At 53.7% G+C, this 16,145-nt stretch overlaps 1 protein-coding gene across 1 annotated transcript in view; it reads right to left on the bottom strand.

Moving 5' to 3' along the window:
• The window catches only part of PLXNA2 (plexin A2), a 264,936-nt gene that overhangs the window by 215,984 nt on the left and 32,807 nt on the right, over positions 1 to 16,145 (bottom strand). The window contains exons 2-3 of the mRNA XM_019546861.1: positions 10,508 to 11,783; positions 8,601 to 8,783 (exon numbers count right to left, since the gene is read on the bottom strand). Coding sequence (XP_019402406.1) covers positions 8,601 to 8,783; positions 10,508 to 11,695 — 1,371 coding nt within the window. The 5' untranslated portion in view covers positions 11,696 to 11,783. The remainder of the gene's footprint in view (positions 1 to 8,600; positions 8,784 to 10,507; positions 11,784 to 16,145) is intronic.

The raw sequence follows: 16,145 nt of genomic DNA, 5'->3' as shown, positions 1-16,145 counted from the left end.
GAACCGCATTAGCCGAGTTCTGAGGATGCCATTTTCCATCAGGAAAAAAAAGACAACTAGCACAGCAGCGCGTAGCTTGAGGCCCTATTAATAGCAATCCTAATTATATAGCTGCAAATTTAATTCATAGCAATGATTAGTGTCAAAATCAAAGCCATCACGCATCAATATTGATGGAATTGTATAAGGCCCGTAAACACAGAACAAGCAAGCCGACGCATTCCCCCCCAGCAGTTGGTTGCTGTTAACTGTTGCATTAACGTCTCTTCTAATTTTGCTTGATGGAAATTGCTTTATTCCAGGAATCCAGGCTTCTGAATGGTTCTAATCTTTAATACAATCCCCTGCCCCCATCAGGAGCAGGGGCCTTTTGAAAGGGACTTTGGACTACCAAGATGCTCAGAGAATAGACTCCTGAGTGCCCGTGCTTTATCCAGTAGGTCTTGGCCTCATCAGCACGTTTGCTTTGTAGGCACTTAAAGAAAGCTCCCAGGGAACAATGGCTCTCAAAAATAGGAGTCTGCTGGAAACCATCCATGGGATAATGGGCTGGTCCTAGTGCATTGTGGGAAGCGTGCAGGAGAAGAAGGGGTTCCAACGTGAAAAAAAGAAGAGTGATGTGTCACGTATTAAACGGCACGGATTTCGCTGCGGTCCCTTTCCAGAGGCTAGCCGCGCACGGATGAATGCAGAGGATAGATGGGAAGAAGCGAGCTGATTTAATGAGACTTGTGTTAACACACACTGAAGACGACGGGCACAAGTTTTTGGGAAAAACCAGATTTGTCAGTTAATTAGCAGGACATTTTCAACCCCCCCACATCCTCCAGCATCCCAGGGTAAAGGGCAGCCAGGCAAATGGATCGGCAGGTCTTGACCGTTCGTGGAAGGAGTCGGGCTCAGACGCAGCTATCCCGATCCCCCTAGCAGCCACAGGATAGGCACAAGGTAGGACACCTTGCCTTAGCCCTGACTTTGAGAGGCAGCTGCTAGCAGCAGGAAGGGGCAGCCCCTCTCCAGAGACCCTTCACTCCTTGGCCTCCCCGATACAACGGCTAGCACAGAAGGCAGCTAGTGCCAATTGTGTGATGCGGACCCGTTACTCCGCCGCGAGCTGAACCTTGCTTACTGCATTTTGCTTCGCTAAAGCTGCCAGTCGGGTGCAAAATCCCAGACGCTGCATGCTCCCCAGCTGCGAAGGACGCCCATGCCTTGTGCGTGCAACCTAGCGCACAGCCAGAAAGGCCTCCCCCCTCAGCAGCCACCGAACCACCAGCACTAGCTGCATCGCACTGCAAGATGCCTACGAGGCCCACCCTAATAAAAGGAGCCTTGATCCCAATGAGGCTTGCTGTACCAAACTGGAGAAGCGTGGAAAGAAGGGTGAGCAACCGCCAGCCCGGGCGGTGTAACCGGAAACCCAGATGCAGCGGGATTAAATTAGTTAGGCTTCAATTGTGCCCAGCCCTTTTAATGTGTTCCCATGACTCACGCCTGCAGAGAGAGCTTTTAAAGCTGACCTCTGCTCGCGTGCGACTGGAAAGCCCGATCAGACGCCCCCCTGCCACCTGAAGCGCTTAGCTCCAGACAGCGAGCTTCTGCCGAGGCATGGCACACTTGGCAAGGGCAGCCCTTGTGCAAAACCCTCTGCGCCTGGTGCCGTTTGAAAGGAAAGGGGCAGCAGGCACAACTGGAGTCTGCCCATCTACATTCACCTCCCTAGGGCTGAGGATTATGCTGAAGCTCACTGCTCTCTTAGGCCTGTTATGTCTACGGGGATTCTTCCCACTTGTGATCAATAGGAAGCAACAAGGCTGCTCCCACATCATGAGCCCACCACAGGAAAAAAAAAAAGTGTCAAGGATCATCACTTCCATCTAGGCATAAGGAAAGGGAGATCTTGTGAGCCCCAAGAAGAGAATGGATGGGCTGCCGGTCAGACCAGGGGAGGGACACACATGCCACTGGGGGTCATCTGGGTCTCTCCCAAGACACAACTGTGACCTGCTTACTGGCCTGAACCTCTGAGACGCTGAGCACTGCGTTGCCTGCAGTCAGCGGGAGCCCAAGGCCTGAAACCACACAGCAAGCCCCTTCGACTCGCGTGCGAATGATCCCACTCGACGCAGGGTGGTACTACGAGATGTGGAGGGCTGGGAAAGTCATCACCGAGCTCTGAGATCTTGATACGAGCAGTGCAGCGTCACGTGACGAAGCGGTCGCAAGTCCCCGTCCACCTGGCGCAACGAAAACCTCGCACACGGTTGCCGAATAGCGCTTCTCAGCGATCCCCTTCTCCATGCCAGGCATCCTGCATTCGTGAGGCTCGTCGCAACCCCCCTCCCACAGCAGGCTGAGTGTCAGCTGTAGGCTCCCCACAGACCATGCTCCCCAGCTCCCAATGCCCAGCTTGCAGGACCCCGCAGGGCTCATAAAAGCAACAAAACAAACAGCAAGCTTGCTAGCAGGAGTCTGGGAAATGAGCCAATCTCATTACAGGGGATGCGGCATTAAGTGCTCGGCTCCAGAAGAGACCAAAAAAAAAAAAATCTCTCCTCTCTTTAAAAGTCACTTGAAGTGGTAGCTGCTCGCAGGGGCAAAGGAGTGGGGAGGAGGAAGGTGAAGAGCTGAGGGACTTGCGATATCCTGTAGGGATCACAACAGAGCGGAAAGGACAGCACGGTTAGGGACTTTAACACCAGCAGGAGCCAGCCAAGTGTGGGAGACACAAGCTCTGTCCTAGATATCAAGTTCAAAGGGTCTGGTCAAAAATAGCCAGGGATAATTGTCCATTGGTGAAAGCAGCCACAGAATCAGAGAAAACGAGGGTGGGAAGGGAACGCCGGACGCCACATCTAGTCCAACCCCCTGCTCCAAGCACAGCCAATTACATCTTCATAGTGAGAAAATTCTTCCTAATCCTAATATCCAACCTAAACTTCCCGTGCTGCAATTTGAGCCCATTGCTCCTTGTTCTGTCATCTGCCGCCACTGAGAACCGTCCAGCTTCATCCTCTTTCACCCTGCTTCAGGGAGCTGAAGGCTGCTATTCGATCCCCCTCGGCCTCCTCTTTTCCAGACTAAGTAATCCCAGTTTCCTCAGCCTCTTCTCGTAAGTCATGTCCCCCAGCTCCTCAACCATTTTTGTCATCCTCTGCTAGACTCTCTCCAATTTGTCCACATCCTTTCTGCAGTGGGAGGCCAGTGCTCCACGTCTGGCCTCATCGGTGCTGCATAGAGGGGAAGAATCACTTCCCTGGACCTACCGGCAACACGCCTACCGATGCAGCCCAGGATGCCATTAGCCTTCTTGGCAACCAGGGCACACTGCTGGCTCCTACTCAGCTTCCTGTCCCCCAGGTCCTTTTCTGCAGTCGGGCTGAGTTGATTCAGCGACTCCAGCAAGCTGGTTTCCATAGTCTTATGGGCACCGATTGTGGCTGGGAGATGCAGAGTTTAGGGACTTTGTCCTTTTTGGGGAGAGAGGCCCAGCTAGAGAGACAAAGGCAGGCAAACTACTGGAAACAGAGGCAACTAACCCACGGGACGAAGGACAGTGGCCAGAGACGGCGACGCTCTGAGCCACGGCGCCTCACAGGAGAAGCACACACAAATGGAGAAAGTTTCACAGCTAGCTCCCCAAATCCCTTCCTCTGGAGAGGTCTCTGCACAACAAAAGGACGAGACTGAGACAACCAGTTACATCCCCCCGCTGGCTAGAGGGAGGTCATCTCTTTTGGTTGCTACTGGCCCAAGGTAACAGCACAACTAAGGAAGCACAACATGTGCAGGTATGTGGCACTTTTCACAGACAGACCTCACGACACTTGACAAGGTGGACACGTCTGTAATGAGCTTGTTTAACAGGTGGAGAAATTAAGTGTCCGTGGTCCAATACCCAGCAGTGCTGACCATCCCCGGTGCCCACTGTTTTCACAACTATGACATCTTAGCCAAAGTCACAAAAGAAGTCGGGGAAGAGGTCTGACTTCCCCGCCGAATAAAAGATGCGGTCACCTCAGGACCATAAGCCACTGCTCCCTCAGCTCCTGCTCAGGCTGCCTGGCCTCTTTTTCTGCTCTGGGTCGTATTTTCCATGCTGCGCTCTGTAGGTGGGCCAGGAAGCTTCCCCAGATCTAGCTGCATCTGAAACCTGGAAAAACCGAAAGGGTCTTCTTCCTTTGAGACCATTTGCGCTTGTGAAAGCAGATCCTGGGCAGTCCTGGCTCCTGTCGAGGAAATGAATGGACATGCCTCCTTCCCTCCCCTTCTATTGAGCTATTTGTTTTCCCCCGGCCCATCTCCGTTAACAAAATCCCAGAGCTTGGCAGCGGGAAGCGTTTCCCATAAACATTCCAGGGCTTCCTAATGGGCCACGCGCGGTCCGAGGGAGCTGCTCAGATGGCAGCGCAATCAATCTGGGGGAAGCGGGGAGGGAAGGGCTGAGGTGCAGAACAAGGCACAGGCAAGAGTTCACATCAACAGCCCTTGAGCCTCTCAGTGAGCCATGCACAGGTGGCTCCACCTCAAAAGCTGTTCTCGGATGTAGGGCATCTCTTTGGGATTACTGCAATTAAGGGAATGGGGAAAGCAGGCTGGACTGTTTTGGGGGTGCATTGGGTTTGGTCTTTCTTTTTTTTTGTGTTTTTTTGCAGGAGTGCGGTCCTGGAGACCCCTCCACATTGGGTGTGCATGGAGGATAAGTTCCTCTGCTTCCTCATCCTTCCCCTACAATTAGCACAATAATGCCCCCCCTGGTTTCTGCCACTGAGGACTCAGACACATGCAGTCTCCAAAGCTGCCAAGAGGGGCCTCCTGCCCCAGAGACCCTTGCTCCTCACCATGCAACGCATGCGACTGCAAACGACGGCTCTGCAGAGGCAGGCATAAAGAGAGGGTAAGGGGCAGCGCTGGCAAGGTAGATGTCACCAAAGGCTCGACTCTGTCAGGGATCTGGAATGAACTCAGGGGAGACCAGAGCCAAATTTCTCAGCACCTGTTTACTGACAGATCAAATGACAGGTAAAAGTGGAAGCCCCCCCCTCCACACACTCGCATGCACACCCCCCCCCCCACCCACCCACCCACCGAGATGCTTCAGCCACTTCCCGCTAATGGAGCAAAACAAACAAACAGAAATAGATTTACTTTGCATCCAAACCGTAGATGCTTAAAAGGTCCCTGCTGTATAAATGGCACGAGGGATTAAAGCATGCCGGAAAGAACACTTCTTCTGTAATCCTACATAATTAATGGGACGCAAGCCCGCTCAATACATTAAATGCCCAACATGCAGGCGCAAGCTGTTTGCTTTAACTGTCTTAAGTGAATCACACCCCCACCCACCCGGTGCAGCAAACAGCAAGGGGCTGGCTGGGAACCTGACATCACCGTGTTTGCAATCTGCTGTCCAGGGGGCCTGTCTAATTGCTTCTGCTACAAAATGCCCAGGAGCTTTTGTCTGTGCCCGGCGGCGTGTAGGGGTGCAGCGCAGACGGATACACCTGGGAGAGTGGCTCACATTTCAAGATGTTACCCCTTGGTAACTCATGAGGAGCCAGGGAAGTGCTTCATTTACCGCTGTTCAGCCCTTGTGCAGAGATGAATAAGTATTAAGAAATGATGCGATTAAAATAATACAGATATCCAACCCAACTATCTGCCTGTCCTTGGATCTTTCTGGGAAGTAGAGGGACAAATTCTCTGTTGCTTAAGGACACCAGACAGAGCAGCCTGCAATCAATTACTTTCCCCCCCCGTCTTCCCTTGGTGTTATAGGGAATGGGTAGCCGGGGGCCACTTTTAAGCCCCCCTGCCAAATGTGGGTATTTCTTAAGTTACTTGAAAAATCTCCGTGCCTTGCCAAACAGCTGATGCAAGACAGATGTTTGGATTCATAGAGGTACAAATACTGTGACAAGCATAAAATTGTGCCGACAAACAAGGGCTGGGCTGAGGTCCTGCAAGACAGATACGTGGATAACCATAACCATCATTCTGCTGGCAGTGGGGACATGAGTAATGAACCGTGATTTCTGCTTTTCTGTTCAGACCTGGTTATTTGGGTACCTCAGCCTCCTGCACTTACCCACCTCGTTCCCTGCGGAGAGGCAGGGATGCTCTTACTCATTACTTGTCTACAGGGTAGTATTTGGGGCTCAGGTCCTAACTGAGCCTCTGAGTTGCCACTCTCATGTAAATCAATAGCAAGGATGATGACGATGTAGTTAAGGTGCAGTGATATTCATTAGCTCCTGCATTACCAGGGGGAAAAACAACCCTGCTGGGGAGGACTCAAGCGCCTTCCGACTATCGTGGGCCAACAAGATGCTAGCCGGGGCCTAATGCCATAGGGCGGGACAGGATCCCTGCCGCCTGCCCAGAAGTCTGTTCCCATGCTAATGTAAAGCCCCGGCTTCTGAGCTAATGCTCTGATACCACTAGGGATCTCATTCAGCAGGCAGAGCCAAATGAATGGATTTGGCCAGCTTAATGCTGGGCTTTGCAACCTGTTCATCAGGAGGAGGGAAGAGCCCAGTCTGATGGGAGATCAGTAACAAGGCCCAGCAAGACCTCCTGCTCCTTTGAGAGGAAAGGAACATGGGATATTTCTTTGCCTTGGGCAACTAGCCCTGCTTTTGTGATGCAAACAGGAAAGAATTTTATCTTCCAGGGCCAATCAGTCACCCAGAGGTCTATGGCAAGGGTGGGAGGTAAGGGGCAGCAGACAGCAGCAATGTGGCTTTGCCCTTAGCTCAGCTTCTGAAGGCAGCAAGTTAACCCATTCACAGCCCTCCAGCAAGAAGAAGTCCTGCCATAATCAGCCACTTTGTCACCAGCACCAGAGGATACCCAAGGCCTTCCTACCTTCACAGTCTTCCCTGCAGAGCAGAGGTGGTGCCGGAGCTGACATGGAGAGAAACAGGTCCTCCTGATGCAAGCACATCCTGGGTGACCGTGAATTAGGATGAAGCCAACACGATACCTTCCTGGCATTGTCCTTACCAAGCCTTTGCTCCTCAGCAATCCCGGTGTTAAAGGTTTCCAGCCCTTACATATTTGCTCTCTATAGGCCAGAGTGTAAACTCCGAGTGGCTCCTTTGATGTGGGGATTTACACCAGCCAAAGGACCAGCTACCTCTCCACCTTCATGCTCTGTTCATAGGTCAACTAGGCCTACATTTTATGACCCCAGAAAAACTGCAAGCCCCTATGTTTTATCCGAGCAGTGTTCAAAGGAAATCTGCCATTACTCTCCCCCCCGCCAGCGACGACAAGGACACAGGAGCTTTGGGGGTGATGGCTGCAGCTCAGTGGAGGTGAGGAGGAGAACAGCAAGGGCAGGAAGCCCCCCCTGCAGAGGGGGTGTACACCTGACACTGTGCTGTCATCCCACAACAATTAACTTCCCTTCCACGTGCGTGTGCCCTTGCTGAGATTGTTTCTTTCTGTTCCTGGGTTGGACGGATGTCACCAAATCTTAGGTGCACGGTCTGAGTCTGAAAACAATGCGTGCATCTGAGGTGAAAATTTGCTATACACGCAGATGTTCCTACCAGCCAGGTCACTCATCAGAAGATTTGGCCAAAAAAAAAAAAAGCAAGCTCATGTGACCCATATGCCCTAAGCAAACTGGCACCGCTTTTGGATGGAAAATGCTTGCAATGAATTGCTCAAGAAACATCCATGGACCAGGAATCATTCACAATCAGTTCAAGCCCACTGGAGGCAGCCTGCTGGCAATGCATAAAGAGAACAAGGAGAGTCTGAGCCTGCTGCAGAAAGCAGTTTCTCTGGTTTGCTTTTGTTCCCTTTCCTCTGAACACATTCCCCTCTTTCCAATCCAAACCAGTTTCTCAGTGCCAGACTAACTCCTGTTGTGCCATCCGCAGAGGCAAACCACAATTCACTTAGAAGCAAATGCAAAATAAACAAAGTGGCTGCCCAAGACCGGGATTCAAAACAGACATTGCAAAGGACTGCTCAACTAATTTTGGGAGCCCTGTGTGTTCCCAGACCAAGTCACGCACTCCTCGGTGCCCATAATCAAACCGTGGCCTAACTCAGCAAACGTATTTGTGGCTGGCCCAGAGTACGCAACACCGAGGTGCACAGCTGGGGTCAAATGTTACTCATTCTTGAAGAAACAGGCTGCCTGGAAGCACAGAAAAATGACAAGACCTCAACTACATTCAACTTTGGGTGGGAGTAGAGAGACTTTTTAAGCTCTAAACCTTTCATTTCTTGGTGCAACGCCAATGTGCTGCCTCATTGCATGAGATCACTTCTCAAGGAGGTGAAAAGATATTTTTGCTATGCCCCAACATTTGACTCTCCACAAAAGCCTGAGCTATCCTAATGCATAGAGCCTCTGGCTTCTGAGCAAAATGACACCCATTTTCCTCCACCGATGGCAGGAAATTTCGTCTCTCCAATTCAAGTGCCTTCCACACCCAAAGACTCTGGTTTTATCCTCTTCCACTTCTTAAGTCCCTAGTAGGAAAAAGTGGGGGAGCAGCGCAAATCTGGCATACGCAGTGCATTAGGAGAGGAGAGAAGACACTGAGCAAGTCACTCCAGGGACGCAGAAGCTGGCTTACCTTCTTCAGCTTGCCGCTCTTGGTCCCCACGAACACCACGCTGTAGCCGTTGTAAACGTACGAGGCGACCGAGGTCATGCGGTCCCGGCTGGTGGTGAAGAGGGTCACCCCTTCCACCGGCGTGGAGCCCCCGAGGGGCTGGTTAATGTCGAGCCCACAAAAGTTATCGTCTATTGGGACTGGCTGAAAAAGAGAAGACATTGAGCGGGGGTGAGCGAATGACCAGGCCAATGGCAAAGTCCAGACCCAAGCTTGCAAGCTCCTGTGGCACTGGGAGCCCATCCCTAACCCACGAGTGAGCGCACGAGGGGGTCCCGTCCACGACCGGGGACTCTTTCAGCCACCTTGCCAGACAACGTCAACTCCTTGCCCTTTGCTATCTAGGCCCAGGAGCATGGCACCTGCACGCGTTCAGGCTTTTGAGGATGAAATGCCCAATGGCTGCCAGGAAAACCAGCACAGATGGGGCTATTGAGGATCCCCGGCTTTGCCAACAGGTTTATTAAGGCTTTTGCTTCTCCCCGCTCTGAAATCCAGAAGTTTTCGCCCCCTGCCCCACACTTGGGTCTTCTCCCCACTACAAAAGGATCTGGTCTGTCACATGGCTGGGCTTCAGCTGCCCCAAAGCACCCATGCTCCCACTCCCAGCCCGGCTCAGAGCATGGCAGGAGGTCAAAACCCATTCACAAACCAAAACCCTTTCCTGCCCCCTTCGGCACTGTACAGGGGGCAGGGAACCAGGCAGCTGGTGCCCGCTCCCTTGCCTTGCACCCGCAAGCAGCCTGCAGGAGTGGCTGCGTTGCTGCCACAACCCCGGGAAGGCAGGACCGTAAGCGCTCGCCAAAGGAAATGCAGGTGTCTGCTCTCAGCCTCCGCACTCGGAGCCCAGAGAGGAAGCTGCAATTTCCTCCTTGTGCTACTCGGTCCTTTGGGGAAGCAGCCGCCTCCCTCTTGTACAAACAGGCGGGCTCCAGGCCCCCTGATTACACTCCTCGTGTGCACGTGACGCTGTTGAACGGTGCCAGCCTGGCTGCCCCGCAAAGCGAGGTGCCCACCTGCCCCCCTGGACACCCAGGAGGTGTTCCTGTGGCAGCACAGGATTCCCATCTGCCTCACCCAAGCGCTCTCATCCCCGAAATGCCCCAAGGGGGCTAACTGGTACCTGGGCTCTGTGGCAGAGGACAGGGCAATGGACTGAAAACCAGGAAGCCAGGGGGCTGCTCCTATCTCCGCCACTGACTTACTGCGCAGCTTTGCACAAGTCACTTCACCTCACTGCAACTCAGTTTCCCCCATTTAACCCCCACGAGTCCTTAGTCCCAGGGCGCTAGACGCTGGACAGAGTTCACAGCGGTGGAAGGGATCTTCAAGGATTCCCACGCCATCCCCAAAGGAATCTATACGTGAATCAAGATTTAAGAAACCAGCTAAATACCAGCACAGGGCGCCACTGTCATTTGCATTTATCTCGACAGCACGTTCGTACTCTGTCTCCTGCTGTGGGATGGGGCGGGAGGCTTCCCTGGGGTTACTCTGATGTTTGGAGCCAGAGCCGGGAGCTGGAGACAGCAGAACGCTTCTAACAAGCTGTGCCCTTTCATCTCTCTAACTAGATATGTAAGGTCCCCAGCACCATAATAACCGAACGGCTCATAACATGAAGGGTGAAGGTAAGAAAGCATTATTATCCCCGTTTCATCTCTGAAGAACAAAGATCAAGCAACTTCCCCAGGCTCATGAAGGGAAGGCTGAGAACGGCAAACCCGGTCTACTGAATCCCAGCCTGGTGCGTCACACCCCCAGGCCCGCCCCTTCCACGCCCCCGCAGTGCCAGGAGGGGGATTAACTCCCCGCGCCAACGGGCTGCGTTTCTCCAACGCAACCCTGGCAAAGGGCTGCTTCCTTACTGCTTTGGTGCACTGGACATCCTTCCCCAGCAGCCAGTTGAGCTCCAGGTTGCCTTCGCCCTGGTAGCAGGACTGCAGGCGCTCCTTGATCTGGGTGTTGATGGTGCGGATGGGGAAGACGCACAGAGCCGAGTCATCGGGGGGCTGGTGGTACTGCTTTTGCCCCTTGGAGAAGATGGCAAAGAGGACGTCCTCCTGGGCGGTGATGTTGAGGGCCTTGGCCAGCACGTCGCCAGGCTTGGAGAGGTAAGCGGCTTGCAGGAGGCGGTACTCCACGTCCCCCTTGACGCAGCCAAAGGGCAGAGAGACGTAGGAGTGGAACTTGGGGTCATCCTTGCAGAGGCGGACAATGCGGGACGTGTAGAAGAGGTCGTTGGCCGAGTTGATGGAGACGCCCTCGGGGGTCTCGGGCTGGACAGTCAGGAAGTAGACGAAGTTGCCGCTGGCGAAGCCGTAGATGTAGAAGATGTCAAAGTGTGAGACGAGGGCCAGCGTGTCGGACGGGATCTTGATGAGCGAGGAGACGAAGTCGCTGTGGAGCTCGTAATCCAACATGGCTGATGACTCCGGGTCCCGGGGCAGCTTGCGGCTGGAGAGGGTGGGGAAGTAATCCTGCTTGCCGTCCACCGCCGTGCCGATGAAGAGCTTGCCGTCCTCGCCCTCGGAGCGCACGATCACCCCGTACATGGTGCCGGTCTTGTTGACGCTGGAGAGGTAGTGCTCCTTCTTATGCGAGGGCTCCACCAGGATGAAGAGGTCATCCAGCCGCAGCAGCTTGCAGACGCCCTGGTAGAGGCTCCCGCAGGCCAGCAGCCGGTTCTCCGAGTAGTCGATGAGCAGCAGCTTGTTGACGTTGTTGGTGAGGGTCAGGATCTCGCTGCACGGCTGCACGATGAGAGGCGGGTAGCAGGATTTGTTGTCCTCCTCCGGGCCCGTCTTGTGGGCCACCAAGATGGTCAAGTTGCCCGAGAGCTTGTAAACCCGGTTGATGGCTCCGACGTAGACAGCCCCGGTGCCCCGGTGGACGGTCAGGTGGTTAAAAGTCCAGTCTCTGTTCTCAGAGTGGAAAGTGTTGAACAGGGCAGTGCCGGCCACGCTCCGGGAAAGCAGGACCAAAACCAAGACGACAAAAGCCACTGACCAGCCGTCGGAGTCCAGTGTCCGAGGCCAGTTCTTCCTCTGATCCATCCTGGGGTGGGGAAAAGGAGGAAGGGGAGGGTGAACTTCCAGGCTCCCTGTACGTGTCGCTTGCCCCAGCAATGCACCTCACATGTTTCTGGAGGAAATAAAACAAAAACAAAAACAAAAACAGAGACAGAGGATTAGCTCTGGAGTGCCTTGAAGATATAGTTCAAGGGAAGTTTTTTAATTATACAGTCCTTGAGATAAAGCGAGGACGTCTCTAAACCCAGCAAGAATTAAGCAGGTGTCCTAACTTTTTGGTAAGCAGTTCAGGCTTGCTGTTTTGCCATTTGGTTCTGCCTCCGTGCGTTAACTCGTTATGTGCTTTACCTGTTTATAATGCGCTCTGCATTGAGCATTCAGCCTGATGATGCCCGAGGGGGACAACCATCCTCAGCCCTGCAACAAGGAGGCTGCACCCAACCCCTCCTGGCAAAGGGGACCCCCTCTGCAGGATGCAGCACTGGAAGGGAGGGAAGGGCCTGGACTTTATTTTGCCTTTACATGTAAAAAAGTCTCAAGCGAGCGCCCTGCCCATCTGTGCAATGGTGCTTTGCACTCCTGCTGCCTCCCCCTTCCCCCTGCAGAGTAATGCACAATTTAGTACTTTTTGCCCTGGGGTACCCCTAACCATTTCACAAAGTCAGATGCTTCTCTGACGTGACCCCTACCTGTGCAAGCCCCTCGAGTTTGCTAAGCAAAGTGGCTTTTGCAAGACTTCCACTGTTCTTAGTCATGCCCCCGACATGATCTCTCGGCATTCCCGGGTGATTATTTTTGCTCAATTGTCTCATTTTAGAGCCCACAGACCTAGGTCGGGTCTCCACGCTCTGCTGTGTGGAGAAAAGTAACCACCAAGGCGGCACGTGCTAGAAGCAGGCAGGGTGGACGACACAGAGGAGACTAATGGGAAACAGCGGGAGACAGGAAAGCAAAGGAGCAGTGGGATGAGCTTGGGCCCAAGCGGCTGAAACGAAGCCCCGTTTGCAGAAGCGACATCGGCATCTGCTCCTCAGCCTATGTACACCAGGAAGTTAGCAGGAAGAGCATGGCACCAGGTCACCTCTGCAAATGGGATTAGTTTGCAGCACGTTTCCAGGCCCAGCCGCTGGGCACCCCTCAAGCCGAGCGACCAGAGGCCGGCTGTGCAGACCCCCTACCCCCCCCGGCGGCCAGCCTCCTCTTGCCCTGAATGAAGGTGCTGAAGAGCCGCCCGTGGTCTCGCTCACCGAACACCTAACTAAAACCAACACAACCTTGAGCCGCCGAAACCATCCCACACCTTGTCAAGACCCCCTTGCACCAGAGCCTCCGCAAGGAGACGGGTTTCCGAGACGGGATCTTGTCCGGGCGATGCAGGCTCACCCCCGAGAGCTGGTCATCTGCCTGCCCAGGACAGCCAAGGGAGGCCGAGCTGGGCGGTTTGGGCTGGCACCCGGATAGGTTTCGTTTGCTCTGCAGCCTCCTTCGCTTCACGGGCCCACATACAATGCGAAAGCTGCGAGGAGACCTGCCGAGTCCTTGCAGTCCCACGGCAGCTCCCCAAGCCTCTGCAGCGGGCGCGCTGCTGAAGGGGCGATGCAAGGGTCTGGGGCCGCCATTCAGCCCCTGGCCCGAGGAGCATGCAACGTGCGCAGCGGAGGGGCCAGGGAAGCGTCCTCCCCGTTTTACAGCTGGAGAGCTGCGGTGCAGAGAGGGGCATTGGCACGCTTTGCCTTTGGGAAAGAGTGAACCAAAAAGCTACCTGGTGCAGCCCCGCAGTGGCAGAACAAGCTGAACACGCAGTAGTGGGTTCGGTAGCAATAGCAAAGGTCCCCTTTCGCGGCCACCGCAGTCATGGCCGCGAGTCGTCTCACAAAAGCCGAATGAGGAGAGGCCGCGGGCGCGTAGGAGCCAGCGCTCCTTCTGCTGGCTACAGCTGAAGCCTGGCACCCCCCGTGCAAACAGCCCAGCAGCATGACTAGGAAAGACATTGTTAGGGACTGGGACTGGGAGATGCAGGTTCAGTTCCCAGCTCAACCACAGACAGCTTGGGTGACTCTGGTCAAGTCACTTAGCTTTTCCATGCCTCAAACTGGAGATGATCCCTGCCTCCCTCCCATGCAGGGGCCTCGGGACCACAGAAGGCATGCAACTGCTTGAGTTTTATGGCAAACAAAAGGAGCCAGTAGCTAGAGGCCCAAAGCAAATCACCTGCCAGGCATATCACGAAGGCAACATGTTCGAGCCTGGCCACTGGCTTTTTGTTTTTTGTATTTTTTTTAATGTGAACTGGCTCCCCACGACTCCTGTGCCTGTTGGGTTGATAACTGTGACAGATGCTGGCCCCTTTCTCAAAACAGACAGGCCCTAGAGTCCAACAAAACGACTCTCTGGAATGAGTCCCTTAATTCAACTGCAGCTGTCAACACACACAGCCCCAGGTACTAAATGGCAGTGGAGCAATGCCAGAGGTGAAGTGCTCCACGACCTTAACGCGACACCCAGGAGCAGGACGGGCTTGTCCGACAGCTCAGGACTTGCGTCTTTGGAGCAGCCAGCCCCGTCAGCCCACCACGCTAAGACTTCAGCCCCACCACCCAGGAGCTGCCCACTGCCCATTTGCTCAGTGTAAACCTGTTTGGAGCCATCCAAGATTAAAATGCAGCATAAGGCTGAAGAAAAAGGAAGGGGAGAAGGCAGCAGCAGGCCAGGCAGCGAGGTCCAGCCCAGAGGCACATCAAAAAACAACAAGCACTAGCAGCAAAGGCTGGGGATAATGTTTCTAGCAACTGCAGCACACAAGGTTTTTCACTCAGCTTGGACCCAATGCTTTTTTCTGAGATCCTAGCACACTCCGCAGAGCCGGGCAAGTGTCCTGCACCTGATTTTACACAGGGGGAAAGAAAGATGCTGAGAAAAGCTGGCTCGAGCTTACACATATCAGAGCCAAAACTGACTCTGCAATGGTTATGCTACCCATTAGACTAGGACTGCCTACAAGCCCAGTTTGCCTGCCAGTAGGCTTTGCCACCCACCGTGTTGGTCATCACTGTGGCCACCTACGCACAGTTAGCCAGTACACTCCCCCGAGCACACAGACACATGGCGCCAACGCAATCCATAAATTACACTAATGTGGGGTAGTGGGGAGATGTCGTGGTGCAAACTGATATGCACCAAGACTGCGCGCCTGTGCGAGGAGCTTGCGCCGATGCCATCACACCAGTGCGAGAAACCCTGCATGACTGGGGAAAGCCGGGGGTCTGGGACAGACATTGTATAAAATCGGTTTGACCCAAATCAATTGAGTCTGATATACTGCATTCAACCAGGTTTATCTCAAACCAGTTTGGGTCATTTTCACACCGGTTTATGTGCATGGTTGTTACAGGTTTGCACCCGGGGCAGGGCGGCAGACACAACGATGCTTTGTGGTCCCTTCCGACTCTACAATCCATGAATCTACGAGTCGGTTTCTGATCCCTTGAACTGGTTTACGTTCAATGTCTGTCCCTAGCCTTGGAGGCCAAGCACCAAACGCCTCTAACCCAGCGTGGTGCATCACACACCCAGGCAAGGAAGCTTGCTCTGCTGCTGCCTGCACCGGTGAATAAATACAAGACTCTGCCTTGGCTGTCAGGCAGGCAAAGATTTGATTGACTCCGATCTCAGTTTTGGTATTCAAATTGTTTAGGCCGCCCAAATCTCCACACAGCTCCTCCGGGAAGGGCTCTTTAAGCTTGTTATCACGGAGAAGTCAAGAGACAGGTGCCTTTGAGAGGTGACTAGGGAGCTTTGTCCCCAGCTGCAGTCTCTTGTCTCAGTGTCAGCGAGAAGACAGGGGACAGGCAGCAATAACAAGCTCCCGGTTCAGCGAGGTGATGCTCTTCCCCGCCTCGCCTGCTGCTTATTGGCACTCTCTTGCTTTCCACCTTTGGTTGCGGCTGTCTTGAATCTTTCCCGGCCACCATGCAAATGAAGCTGCATTCCCATTATGCAGCAAAGACTGTGGCAGAAGTATAGGATCCTCCATGCGCTGAGCAGGAGGGAGACAGAAGTCAGGGGTCCCAGCTAACCTTTGAGCTCTGCCTCGCTCGGCAGTGTAACGAGAGGAAAATCCCAAGTGAAAGTCCTTAAAAGTTTTCTGTCTTTTGGCCAGAGAGTGTTTCCAGTGGGCACAATCAAGCGACTCCCGAGCCGTCGCTCAAGGGCAGCCTTTCCACGCTGCTAACTGCTGCTCAGGCACGCAGGAGTTACCGATAACCCGCAATAAACACCGATGACCTGATTGCAGGCACCGTGCTTTTCCAGGGCAGCTTTGTTCTCGGATAAAATGACAGCACAGCCTGACACAAGATACTGAGTAGTTAGCAGGGAGAGGCAAGCTAGCAATGTCCTGCCTTGTTTTAGACTAGAGGAAATACCAGAAAACTACACATGGGAAAGGAACAAGAGGGAAGAGAAAAAAAAAAAA

The sequence above is a fragment of the Crocodylus porosus genome, unplaced genomic scaffold, assembly GCF_001723895.1.
Source record: "Crocodylus porosus isolate Cpor-Errol unplaced genomic scaffold, CroPor_comp1, whole genome shotgun sequence".
NCBI lineage: Eukaryota > Metazoa > Chordata > Crocodylia > Crocodylidae > Crocodylus > Crocodylus porosus.
The sequence above is the reverse complement of the archived record's forward strand: the minus strand, read 5'-3'. Positions and strand labels throughout refer to the sequence as shown.